This window comes from Podarcis erhardii (genome assembly GCF_964252035.2).
Source record: "Podarcis erhardii genome assembly, chromosome: 2".
NCBI lineage: Eukaryota > Metazoa > Chordata > Lepidosauria > Squamata > Lacertidae > Podarcis > Podarcis erhardii.
This window is the reverse complement of record NC_138498.1, coordinates 85,360,978-85,374,372: the sequence shown is the minus strand read 5'-3', so window position 1 is coordinate 85,374,372 and position 13,395 is coordinate 85,360,978. Positions and strand designations below refer to the sequence as shown.

Here is a 13,395-nt window from a genome sequence, read left to right as displayed (position 1 = left end):
ATTTAGCTACTTGAGGAACCAGAAGCTTGGAAATTTACCAGCTCTGTAAAAGTCTTACATACATAAAAACTTGTGATGGGAGAAGATCTCATAACTCAGCCACAGAGCACATGCTTTGTGTGAACAAGGTCTCAGGTTCAATTCTCTCCTCCCCCAGTTGCTATTAACCTCAAGATAGGTATACCCATTAACCCTATTTCTGATATTCTATGAATTCAAATACCACTTCCCAGTGGGAAGTAGGGGGAGGAGAGGTGGGGAAATATTGTTAAAAAGGTACAGTTATAGGTATGTTGTTGTTTAGTCGTTTAGTCGTGTCCGACTCTTCGTGACCCCATGGACCAGAGCACGCCAGGCACCCCTGTTTTCCACTGCCTCCTGCAGCTTGGTCAGACTCATGTTTGTCACTTCAAGAACACTGTCCAACCATCTCGTCCTCTGTCGTCCCCTTCTCCTTGTGCCCTCCATCTTTCCCAGCATCAGGGTCTTTTCCAGGGAGTCTTCTCTTCTCATGAGGTGGCCAAAGTATTGGAGCCTCAGCTTCACGATCTGTCCTTCCAGTGAGCACTCAAGGCTAATTTCCTTAAGAATGGATGTGTTTGATCTTCTTGCAGTCCATGAGACTCTCAAGAGTCTCCTCCAGCACCATAATTCAAAAGCATCAATTCTTCGGCGATCAGCCTTCTTTATGGTCCAGCTCTCACTTCCATACATTACTACTAGTTATAGGTACATCAGTACTCAAATCTGAATTGTTAAATTGTGTTATTAGTGTTATTGTGGTTTTTGTTGTATATATATTTTTTGGTTGTTGTTTGTATTGAAAAAATGATTATTATTTTTTTTTAAAAAAATACCACTTCCCAGCCCTTTGCTGAAAAAGAAAGAAAAAACAATAGTGTACAACCAAAAACAAAACAAAACAAATAAAATTAATGCAGCCCTGTCTCATCTACAGTTTATAGCTGAGTGGTAAAGCATATGCATTGCATGTAGAATAAAACAGGTTCAAATTCCCAGCATCTCCCATCAGAGCTGAAAATGTCTTCGGTCTGGAAACTCTGAAAGAGTTGCTGCCCACCAGAGTCAGCAATACTGAGCTAGACTGACCAATGGTCAGGCTTGGTATAAGGCAGTTTCCTTTGTACTCACAGCTTAAACACAAAAGAAACTCAGTTGTAGGTGACTTAGTTATCCAACATACAGTGGTGCCTCGCAAGACGAAATTAATCCGTTCCGTGAGGCTCTTCGTATAGCGGTTTTTTCGTCTTGCGAAGCAAGCCCATTGAAAGCTTAGCGGATTAGTGCTATTAGCGGTTTAGAGGCTTTTAGCGGATCAGCTGATAAGCGGCTTAGCGGATTAGGAAAAGGGGGGGAAAAGGGAGGGAAACCCGCAGGAACTCGCAAGACATTTCGTCTTGCGAAGCAAGCCCATAGGGAAATTTGTTTTGTGAAGCGCCTCCAAAATGGAAAACCCTTTCATCTAGCGGGTTTTCCGTCTTGCGAGGCGTTTGTCTTGCGGGGCACCACTGTACAGTGGTGCCTCGCAAGACGAAATTAATTCGTTCCGCGAGTCTCTTCGTCTTGCGGTTTTTTCGTCTTGCGAAGCACGGCTATTAGCGGCTTAGCGCTATTAGCGGCTTAGAAAAAGGAGGGGGGAAGGGGAAAAAACTCGCAAGAACTCGCAAGACGTTTTCGTCTTGCGAAGCAAGCCCATAGGGAAATTCGTCTTGCAAAGCACCTCAAAAAATGGAAAACTCTTTCGTCTAGCGAGTTTTTCGTCTTGCGAGGCATTCGTCTTGCGGGGCACCACTGTATCTTGTCAACCAAATTCATTAGCTGTTCCCTCATCCACACAAGGTACTGCCCTAAAATGTGGATCCCTATTGTTTCAAAAGAAGAGTGGCTTGCAGACATCTCTCAACAAAGCTGTACCATATCTGAAATAAAGATGGAGGGAGAAACCACTGATAGGCACTTGCCTTATACACAGAGAGAGAGGGGAAAGGAGAAGGTGTCATTTTGCTTTCTCTCCAAACCTGCAAAAAACTCACCAGTCAAATGTAAGCACTATTTATTCATAGACTGCCTAATGTCACATTTGGAACTGTACAACTAAAACAGTCCAAGAGCGCTTGCCTAGGGCTTTATAAGTTGCCAAGCGAGGCCCAAGAGATTAGGAGAGATGGAGCAAAAACAGTAAATAAATGTTCCAATGGAAATGGAACAGGGAAAGTATACAACTGCTGAACCACCGTACAGTAAAAGTATATTGTGGTTGAACAAAAGAAACCTTGTGCAGAAAGACCATAACAACAGTTTAAAGCCTTATTAAAATAAGATGTGCAAGAGATATAGATGCACTTCCCTTAAGATCACCTTTATTTATCTGCTGAATCGCTTTCCACCAAGCATCTTGAAGCAATTCACCAATCAAAACATACATGCCTAAAAGAATTCATACGTAAGAAGAATTTCACATATAAATCGTAGAATTGCAAGGGACCTCGAGGATCATCTAGCCCAACTGTCTGCAATGCAGAAATCTCAAGAGGCGGCTGCCCATCCTATTCGAAACCATACTGGAGCCTGCTCAGCTTTGCAGACGTGCTAGTAGTTTCATTGCTGCCCAACTGGGACGACAAATGAATTGCTGTTTCCCATTAACTCACCGGACTCCTCGTCCTTCTTATCGAACTTCTTCAGCATCCTGTCCCTGTGTTGCTGCAGGGGCCGCGGAGAAGCTTGAGAGCCGAGGCCGGCAGGCGACCCAGCCCGGCCAAGGGGAGAGGCAAGGAGCGCGGACCCCGAGCAGGGCTATCAGGCTACTAAGGCGGACTGCGCCTCCCTGGGCATCCCTGGAGCTCCGACTTCCTGCAAAGGCGCCACTTCCTGCCAGCATGTCACCGGGACAGCTCAGCACGACAGCAGCGCGCAGGCGCCCTCGTCGCCTCGCGGGCTGCCGAGGATTCGACGTGGCTGCCAGCAGTAGGGCGGAGATGACCGCGAGGCGTCCTTGATTCTCAAGCCAATGGCTGCGCCGGATTGGAAACCGAGGGAACGTGCTCCTGACCAATCGCTTTCAAGGAACGCGGATATTCGAGAGGGAGGGAAGCGGAAGCGCCGCGGCGGAGGGGAGAGCTACGCGTGGGCAGCGCGGCAGCAAATCTCGAGCCGGACTGAGGGAATCGGGTTTCTTCTGGACCCTCGCGGGCAAGAGAAGGGAGGTTCCGCCTCTTATTTTCCCGCCGAGAGACGCCGCCCACATGGCCACCTCGATGAACTTTAAAACCTATGTGGATCAAGCTTGCCGAGCTGCGGAAGAATTCGCAAATATTTACTATGAAACCATGGATAAAAGGAGGCGGGCGCTGACCAAACTCTACCAGGAGAAAGCGACCCTCGTTTGGAATGGGAATGCAGTCTCTGGGCAAGCAGCCCTTGCAGAGTTCTTCGAAAAGCTGCCTTCAAGCGATTTTCAAATTACCACCTTTGATTGCCAGCCTGTTCACGAGCAAGCCACAGAGAACCACAACACGATCCTGATCGTGACATACGGGTTCGTCAAGTTTGATGGGAACGAGCAGCAGTACTTCAACCAGAGCTTCTTGCTGACAGCACAGACCACAAACAACAGCACAGTGTGGAAGATCGCAAGTGACTGCTTCCGCTTCCTGGACTCTCCGAATTAGTGGGCAACCGCAGTTGGGTATATTTTCCTCTGGACAAGCTAATTGGCTTTCAGGATGGCCGTACTCTGGCTGTGGGAAAGTCCCTCCTCTTTGGAAGAACTGCAGCTTGCCAGGAACTATCTACTTCACAAAAATAAAACTTGAAAAGAAGGGCTGTTCCTTTCAGAACATTTGTATTGATGCTGTTTGGAGAGCCACCTGTGTTTAATTCTAATTGTTCCAATACGGCTGTTACCCTATGGTATCGTTTGAGTTGGTTTTCATGAATAAGAGTAAAAGTCCTCTGCTGCTTATTCTTACTTGTGTTTTCTCTTGGTTTTTTTCCTGACAAGGTTTCAGTGCCTTGATTAGCTGCCTAACAAGCAGAAGTCAGTCAAGGAAGTGTTTCCCCATTGTCCCATTCTGGGAGAAAGTTAGACCTCTCAAATTTATTTGTTACGTTGTTTCTTTAAATTTCTATGCTGCCCTTCATCTGACGATCATAGGGCAGTTTACAATATAAAAACACAAACATACATAACATAGTAACAAACAAAAATACCACCCCCCAAAGAATTTGTGTTATTAAACTGTTAATAGGGGCAAGGAAAGGGACATATCATGCTTGGCTTAGTCATGCCTGTATGGGCCTATTTCTTCCAACATACTGTACTTTGTAAATAGAACAAACCTTAACAAAGACCCCATAAGCATTCTCTCAATGCCTAAGTACCCAGGGTTCTCTCATCCAAGATAACAATCCTGTAATTTTGTAATGTTGGCCTTCCATCACTTGGAAAAAGCAGGGATCACTTAACCGCGTAACAAAATGTTAGGAGTTAAGGTGTATTAGGTGGTGGAAATGTGAAGCATATCAAGGACATATACTGTAAACCAGCAGAGCTTGTTTCAACCTGGAACTGAATCGGCAGTAGAGACAAGCTTGCCAAGATACTAGTCTTAGATGAGCTACTGAGTAGTCCCATGCTTTTGCATAATCATAGTGGAATATTCTATTCTGTTCCTTGAACTGAACTTAAAAAAGAAACCCTCGAGTCAGAGGAATTTAAACTTCTCCCTGCTCACCGGACAAAAGAATGGCAATGGGACCAAATGAAAATTGTAATCCTAAATGTTCTTACTAAATATACTTACTCAGTGCAGCTTACTCCTAACAACATATGCTTAGAAGTTTGCTGTGAAAATGCTAACCTAACCAGCATGAGGACCAGAATCTTGACTATTGTGTAAAAACCCCTTCCCAAATACATTTCACCACCAGTCTCTTCAATTGTACCGTTGAGACCTAGTTGTAGACTCCATTAGTTTAATAATGATAGTTATTATACGCTTATCAACACTTCCTGTTGTCTGCTGTGGAATGCTACTTTGTCCTTTTCAAGGAGAACGCAAGCAAGAAGCTCATTCAAAATACCCCCTCATACCAATCTCTTACATTCTGCAAATATTCAAAAAGAGAGATGTACCTACTGTCGATCCAGTGGTCCTCAAAGAACATGTTGACGGTGGTCAGCTTCAGCTAGAGTACGCAGGGACGTCTTGTGGCGGCTTGTGCTGTACCTACACTACACAAGTGGCCTGTGTACTTTGCACCAAGCTGCCAGCCGCTGTTATCTCAAAATGTTCACTAAAGAAGCTAGAGTCAGGGTCCAGCAATGAAAGGTGACGCTTCAGATTTGCTCCCTGCTAGCTTTGCAGCAGGTGCCATCACTGCACTGCTAAAAACTTTGCTGTCAGGTTATATTTGTTTTCAATGTCTTACTGATTTTATCTGTTTTTATTATGGTTTTATTTCTGTTTTACATTGGTGTACGTAATTTAGTCAAATTTTATATTTAGATAGGACTTGTACACTGCTTGGATTTTTTTTATTTTTTATTTTTGGTTGAGATAGCAGTTCATAAAATTTCTAATGGATACATTGTAAAAAGCATTCTTTCTGGAGAATAATACCCCAAGTAGTGATCTGGACATGTACAACATAAACTTATTCCATCTTAGCTACACAATGTATCACCCCTTATCATTTTCTACTTCAGTTTTCAAATAATAGTTAAGCTAGAAGGAAAATGCATATTGAATTGTCACAATATTTTTCAGTCTTATATGAGTTGTATATACAATCCAAACCAGGATGGCATCTTAACCAGAAACCTTGGAATTGGGGCTGATTCCAAAGTCAGTCTTTATATCCAAGAAACTCTTGGAAGCCTGTTTAATATGCAGTGAATAATTTCAGCTTCCTTAATATCAGGGGTAAGGAGATTTGTTGGACTCCCAATTCCCCATCAGCCCCCAACCAACATGGTCAGAGATCTAGAATGACCGAGGAGTCATCCAAGGATATCTGGAGGGCTATACAGTAGATCCCCCCAATGCCTACTTTCTTTAGCTACTCTACTGTAAGCATAAATTCTCTTGGAAAGTACAAAACCAAGCACAACAGGCAACCTCTGTGTGGGTGTGCATGCATGTGGGTGTACATGCAGTCTCAAAGCTGTTACCGGAAAAATCCGAGGGCTCCCTTGGACAAAAAGTAAAGACACCAACCAGAGTAAATTGGAGCAAATCAGCAGCCTGTAGGCTTGGCCTTTATTGACTGTTGCAACAGGGTGCTCCCCTCACTTGCAGGTGAGAGGAAAGACACAGAAAAATGGTGTGCAAGACCTTATAAAAACTTTTGAAATTCCCCTCCTCTAGGTCAAGCCCACCGCCAGAAACATCATGCATACATTACAGAAAGGAGGGGTTGAGGGAGGCGTTGTGGTGGTAACCTGAGTGTCCTGTCACCTGGCTGGTTCCCTTCTCTCCCCCTCCCCATGAGTCACTTCCAGGAGACAAAGGGGAGTTGGCAGTTTCCTGCCCCCTGAGGGAAGATCTGATCATTGTCCTTTGTTTCAGTCCATGCTGAATCCACTCCCATATGCAAGTTCTTTGTGATCTTGATTGTCTTCTGTCTAGGACCATCAGGGTTGGCATAGCAACTGGGCAGGGCTCCTGTGGATGTGCTGGGATGGTGAAGGGATTATGGCTTCCCTGTATCAAACCTTCCCCATTTTGTAGTCCTTCCTTCATGGATTAAAATAAAAGTGGAACAGTGCAAAACCGATGTATGGTTGATTTTCTATGAATTTATAACAGAAGCATAGCGTATGTAGTGTATGAGTGTGAGTGTGTGTGAAGTTTGTACAAACTGAATGATTGGGGTGGGGGGTTCCTGCTACAAAGTCCAAGGTAATACACATTTCAATCAAAATGTTTGTATTTTAAAAAATAAGCAACAACACCACTTATACCTTATTTAGCTGAACTCCAGCTGCCCAGATGATACAGTGCAAACTAGGACACTTCACCTTTGGATGCAGTTGTGTTGTTGTTTTTTGAAAGCCCAATGTCCATAGTGTTCAGTTACATCAAGGGTGGGTGGGAGGCATGACCTTACAGCTTTTTCTGATGCTCTTTTTAGCTATTGTTATAGAAAGTTAACCATGGTGTGAGTAAGATGTCTACCTCTACACACATATGCTTCTCATTTAATGTGGTTTATTTATAATATTGTGGCAGGGGAGGAAGGCAGGAAAAACTACTTTGCAGGGGACAGTGCCTCACTGCATTGCTGTAGTGCTGATGAGATGAAAGGAATGACAAGACTAAAGGAGTTGTGTCCTCAGGTTAAGAAGCCATAAGAAAGGGCTGCCTCAAAACATCTCTCTATTTTCCATGCCAAGCCTCACAGACAGTGCCAGATTTACATATAAGGTAAGCAAGCTATAGCTTAGGGCCCCACTCTCTTGGCCCCCCAAAAAAAATTAAAGGAAAAAAAGCTGGATGTACATTCCCAAAATATAAGATAAAAAACAAATAAAATAAAACCTACATACAGCAACAGTGCTTTGTGTTGTGTAGGCTCCTATTTGTTATGTGCAAATGGCTTTAGATACCTATTAGATCCATAAATTACCATATAGCATATATTCAATACAAAAAACCTGACAATTTGTGGTTGACAAAGAACAGCTGGACATATAAAGGGCCCCATTACCTTCAGTAGCTTAGGGCCTTATCAAACCTAAATCCAGCCCTGCCACAGAGCAAGGTTCAGCTGATGCCCTCACCACTACTAGCCAGGATGGCTATTTTCCCTCTCCACTGTCGGAGCCAGTAGGCCTCTGAATGCCAGTTGCTGTGAAAGGGGAGATTGCTATCATGCTCTGGTCCTCCTCGTGGGTATCCCATAGGCCTTTGGTTGGCCAGTGCGAGAATGATATGCTGGGCTTTTGGATTGATCTAGCAGTTCTCTCCTTCTGTTCACTGCAACTGGTAAACGAGAACATGTGCTGGTGCCCATTAGAGCCGAACCCATTGCTCTGCTCCCAAATTCATGGCTGCATTGACCTTCAAGAGTAGCAGCGCAAACGACAGTTATGGTTTGTTGCTTTCTGCTATCCACAGCCATTAGGGGAGGAAAGCAGGGAATGAGGTTGGCCTTTCATAATTGAAATAGTCTTACTGACACGTGGACAGCCAAGAATAAAGTTTAGACAAAAGGGATTGGCTGTTACAGTGCCTCTGAAGCCACAATGGCCAGTGCCACTCACAATGCGTGAGCCATTGTGATGTAATGGAGTGTTGAGGCTTGAGTCAGGGGCTCAAACTGCACACCTGGAGACAGCAATGCTTCTGAATACCAGTTGCCAGAAAGCCACAGGAGGGGAGAGTGCTCCTATTTGCAGGTTGACCACTGTGAGAACAGGATGCTGGACTAGATGGGCCATTGGCCTGATCCAACAGGCTCTTCTTATGTTACAGCTTAAGACAACAAATGATAACTCCATCAGGACCGCCCAAAACGTTTTGCTACCTGAGGACATGGTGGTGTACCCGCCCTTCCAACTGCACTCCACATGCAGAAACCAACCAGACTGTAAGTTGAATCTTCAGCACTGACGATGGGACAGGGTCTTACAACACAACAGAAGGTAGCAGGCTATTTTAAGGGGCAAAGGAAAGGGGGTGTGGCTGATCTTGTGATTACTGTGGAAGATCTGAGGAGCGGCATACTGAAGGTCTTGGATAGGATCCAGGAGTTTGGTCAGGTGGTGGGTTTCAAATTAAATAAAAATAAAATGAAGGTCTTGGTGAAAAACTTGACAGAGCAATATAAAAAGGACTTACAACAAACTATGGAATTATCTATAGAAAAAAAAGTTAAATACTTAGATGTATGGCTGACGGCTAAGAACATAAATATTTTTAAAGACAATTATATAACTACTTGGAAAGAAATGAAGAAAAATTAGAGATTTGGGGAAGGATGAACTTATTGCTATGGGGAACGATTTCTGTAATAAAAATGAATGTATTGTCAAGAATGTTATTTTTATTTCAGTCGGTACACCACCCAAATCTTCCATCAAGAAGCAGAGGGAAAAGTGAATGAGGACCCTTGGGATGGGAACACAGAGAAGTGATTCCCTTACACAGTGTTTCTGAGGAGATTAGATCTTCAGAACCAGCTTCAGGTGGAGGCTGATTTCTTGTGGGATTAGAGGTAGGTGATTTGTCCTCTTGTGGGTTCTAACAAAACAGCTGACAAACACACTTGACTGAATGAGGTAAAACAAACTTTTATTTACTGCATTTGGATTTTGCACCATACATCATAATTAGAGTCATCTTACAAAAAGAAGAAACAACAGTTATTTTTGCATCTCTATTCTGCAGCCAGCATCTTGGGAGTAAAATCGATGGCAGCAAAGATCATATGTACACCAAGGGGGTGGTGCTCTTTGACCAAAATGCCTTTATTTCTTTCTTTGCAGACACACTGGACAGAGGACAAAAGGCAAGGTCTATGTTGAGTTCCTCCATACAGTTCATCCAGTGGTCTAGCTAGGTACAGTCAAGATGGAATGGCTGTTTTTTGACAGCTTGAATGACTAAGCAGTGAGATTCATATACCGAGTCTATGAAAGGTCATGTTGGAATACCCTTCTTAGTCTTTTAAGGTGCCATGGGACTCTTTGTTGTTTCTATAAAAGACTAAACTTGGCTACTCTTCTGGAATTTGCAAGGTACTGATAGTATAGATGAAGAGCTATAGTGCAGTAGTAGAGCACATGATTTCTTTGCAGGGTTGAAGCCCTGCCATCTTTTGTTAAAATGGCCAGGTTCCTATGTTCATGCTTTTTCCATGATGGAGACAATGAACACTAGATAGCAGATAGCTGGTTCTTTCTCATGTAATTTTACATTGAAAGTGACTTTCCCTTTGTTCAAAGGAACACAGAGCAGGTTAAGGCACAAGTAGACAACACAGTGCCCTCCAGATTTTGCAGATTACAATTCCCATCAGTCCCGGTTAGCATGGCCAACGGTCAAGGTTGATGGAGTTGTAGTTCACAGCATCTGAGGCGGGGCATCAGGTTGGCTACAGTAAATATATGGTAGTCCATTCAAAGCCATCCTGTCCAAAGTCAGGAACATCAAACTACCAACCCCAGGCAGATAAACCACTGTAATATAGTCAACTGTGACTTATGGACAGGAGGGTTCAAAATGAACACTTCTAGGCCATGCCATCAGAAACTGTCCCACAGATCCCAGTACTAAATTATTACCTGAGTCACCTGTTGCACTTAACTTGCTGTGCTCGTTATGATCTGCTTCTCTGATTTGTGGAGGCCATCTTTACATTTGATTGCCTTTGCACACCAGAAATACAAAAGGCAAGCAACATCTCTCCATGGACTGGGGAAGGGCTGGGATTATTGTCAGAGTGCCTCTGGATTAAAGAGTCTCTCTGGAGCTAGCTAGCAGCATCACAGTTTGGTGGCATAACACCTGATGTTCTGCAAACTCAAGAGAGCTCAACAGGAAAAAGGTAGCCTTAACTATGAAGTACCGCTCTAAGAAACCAGTGGGTTTGGCTACCACCTTAAAACTTTCACAGGTTCTGGTGAAATCCAACAGGAATTAAGACAACAATCCACCAGTTAAGTGTGCTTAAGCCAACTGATTTCGAATGGTGTGCATATGTGGTCAGGTACTGTGTACTTGAGCCAGGGGACTTAGGCATGCCCAATGGTCTCTGGGTGGTGCCCAAAAGGTGGAAGTAAATTCCATTAAAAAGTAAAGATACATCTACAAACACATTTAAGATTGAGGTGTTTTAATAGCCACCCTTCAAAGGCAACAACCCACAACTTGTTTACTCCAGACCAGATCTAGTGGGTTATAGAGCGAGTATGGCGGGGTGCCCGTGACGGAGCTTCAAGAACATCTTATAGGGTTTTTATGAAAACCTATGAGATGGCAGTGAAGGCCGCTAAGAAGTCCTACTTCTCGGCCTCCATTGCATCCGCTAGCTCTCGCCCGGCGCAATTATTTAGTATAATTCGGTCTCTAACGTCCCTTGAAGGACAGCCAAATTTAAATAACAATTCGACACACAGCTGTGAGGCATTCGCGAGCTTTTTTGCGGAGAAGGTCTTGTTGCTCCGCCATGACCTCCCTGCCAATTTGGATACAATAAAGGAACTGGAGGCCCCTCGACTGTCCTCGGGTTCAGTATTAGACCACTTTGACTGGATATCCCCAGCTGATGTGGACAGACTCCTCCGAGCTGGAAAGCCCACCACCTGTCCTCTCGACCCGTGCCCGTCCTGGCTGATTAGAGCGTGTCCAGACGAGGTGCGGGGCCCCCTGGGGGATATCATCAATCTGTCTCTTGGCGCTGGGACATTCCCAGGGGAACTGAAGGAGGCAGTGGTGCGCCCGCTCTTAAAGAAAACATCATTAGATCCTTTAGATCTATCCAATTACCGCCCGGTTTCGAATCTTCCATTCCTGGGTAAGGTGATTGAGAGAGCGGTTGCTGAACAGCTTGGTAGGTTTCTGGATGAAACATCAGCTCTGGATCCATTCCAGTCCGGCTTCCGCGCTGGTCATGGGACCGAGACGGCTCTGGTCGCCCTAACAGATGATCTCCGCAGGCAGCTGGATCGAGGCGGGTCGGGGCTGCTGATTCTTCTAGACCTGTCAGCAGCCTTCGACATGGTCGATCACGAACTCCTAGACCACCGCCTTGCCGACGTGGGGATCCAGGGCACAGTCCTTCAATGGCTGCGCTCGTTTCTCTCTGGTCGGGGACAGAGGGTGGCGCTTGGGGGGGAATTGTCATCCCGCCACTCCTTGGTGTGTGGTGTGCCCCAGGGTGCAATACTCTCCCCGATGCTTTTTAACATCTTTATGCGCCCCCTCGCCCAGCTTGTCCGGAGTTTTGGGCTGGGCTGCCATCAGTATGCTGATGACACCCAACTCTATCTGTTGATGGACGGCCACCCGGACTCGGCCCCAGACACACTGATCAGATGCTTGGAGGCTGTGGCTGGATGGTTTCGTGGGAGCCGGTTGAAGTTAAATCCTTCGAAGACAGAGGTCCTCTGGCTGGGACGGGACGACTTGGGACTGAGGGGGCAACTCCCATCTCTTGCGGGGGTGCAATTAGTGCCAGCACCGTCCGTTAAGAGTTTGGGTGTAATCTTCGATACCTCCCTCTCTATGGAGGCGCAGATTGCAGCTATAACAAAGGCGGCATTTTTTCATCTCCGCCAAGCTAAGCAGTTGGCTCCTTACCTCTCTCGCCCTGACCTAGCCACTGTGATCCACGCGACGGTCACCTCCAGACTGGATTATTGTAACTCGCTCTACGTGGGGCTGCCCTTGAGACTGACCCAGAAACTCCAACGGGTGCAGAATGCCGCAGCGAGACTCCTTACGGGGTCTTCGCTTAGAGATCACATTCATCCGGTGCTATACAAGCTGCACTGGCTCCCGGTGGAGTACAGGATCAGGTTTAAGGTGCTGGTTTTAACCTTCAAAGCCCTATACGGCCTAGGGCCCTCGTACCTACGGGACCGCCTCTCCTGGTATGCCCCACAGAGGAACTTACGGTCTTCAAATAAAAACACCTTGAAGGTCCCAAGCCACAGAGAGGTTAGGCTGGCCTCAACCAGAGCCAGGGCTTTTTCGGCTGCGGCTCCAACCTGGTGGAACGCTCTGTCACAAGAGACAAGGGCCCTGCAGGACTTGACATCTTTCCGCAGGGCCTGCAAGACAGAGCTGTTCCACCTGGCCTTTTGTTAGGGCGCAGCCTGACTCCCTCCTTTGGCAATCTTTTCAAGACTTTAGCTTATGGTTGCCATTAATTTTGTTTTTAACTCATTTTTATAATGTTTTATAATGTTGTATTGTTTTAGTGTTGTTAGCCGCCCTGAGCCCGGCTTCGGCTGGGGAGGGCGGGATATAAATAAAATTTATTATTATTATTATTATTATAAATTGCTGCTTTCCTATATACACAATGACTAAATAATTACTGTAATAGCACCAGATAGCATCCACAAGGACATCAGTGGGAAACACTATCAGAGGCGGTACACCTCTGAATATTGGTTGCTGGGAATCGCAAGTGGCGAAAGCAGTGTTGTGGCTCAGGTCCTGCTTGCAGGCTTCATATAAGCATCTGGTTGGCCACTGTGAAAACAGGAATGCTGGACTACATGGGCCATGGGCCTGATCCAGCAGGTTTCTTCTTATGTTCTTCACATGCCATATGTTTGTGTATTTAGCTGTTTCACTATTTCTTTAAAGGTGTTTTAAAAAACAGCCGCTTTGCCTGAATCTGAACTGATCGTAAGAT

The 13,395-nt window shown here is 45.2% G+C and overlaps 1 protein-coding gene, 2 long non-coding RNA genes and 1 pseudogene across 4 annotated transcripts in view; 2 read left to right on the top strand and 2 right to left on the bottom strand.

The window, feature by feature from the left end:
• COPG1 (COPI coat complex subunit gamma 1) overlaps positions 1-2,916 on the bottom strand; it is a 28,772-nt gene extending 25,856 nt beyond the window's left edge. Inside the window, exon 1 of the mRNA XM_081850982.1 lies at positions 2,673-2,916. Coding sequence (XP_081707108.1) covers positions 2,673-2,709 — 37 coding nt within the window. The 5' untranslated portion in view covers positions 2,710-2,916. The remainder of the gene's footprint in view (positions 1-2,672) is intronic.
• Positions 2,917-3,001: 85 nt separating this feature from the next.
• Positions 3,002-3,991, top strand: LOC309335785 (NTF2-related export protein 2 pseudogene; annotated as a pseudogene). Its single transcript has one exon. The product of its transcript is annotated as an NTF2-related export protein 2 pseudogene (transcript).
• A 3,224-nt stretch (positions 3,992-7,215) lies between these two features.
• Positions 7,216-7,871, bottom strand: LOC309336007. The gene is made up of 2 exons (XR_014153856.1): positions 7,781-7,871; positions 7,216-7,421 (listed from the first exon to the last, which is right to left on the bottom strand). It is a non-coding gene; the product is annotated as an uncharacterized lncRNA (long non-coding RNA).
• A 563-nt stretch (positions 7,872-8,434) lies between these two features.
• Positions 8,435-9,747, top strand: LOC309335790. The gene is made up of 3 exons (XR_014153724.1): positions 8,435-8,616; positions 9,082-9,214; positions 9,515-9,747. It is a non-coding gene; the product is annotated as an uncharacterized lncRNA (long non-coding RNA).
• The last annotated feature ends 3,648 nt before the right edge of the window (positions 9,748-13,395 follow it).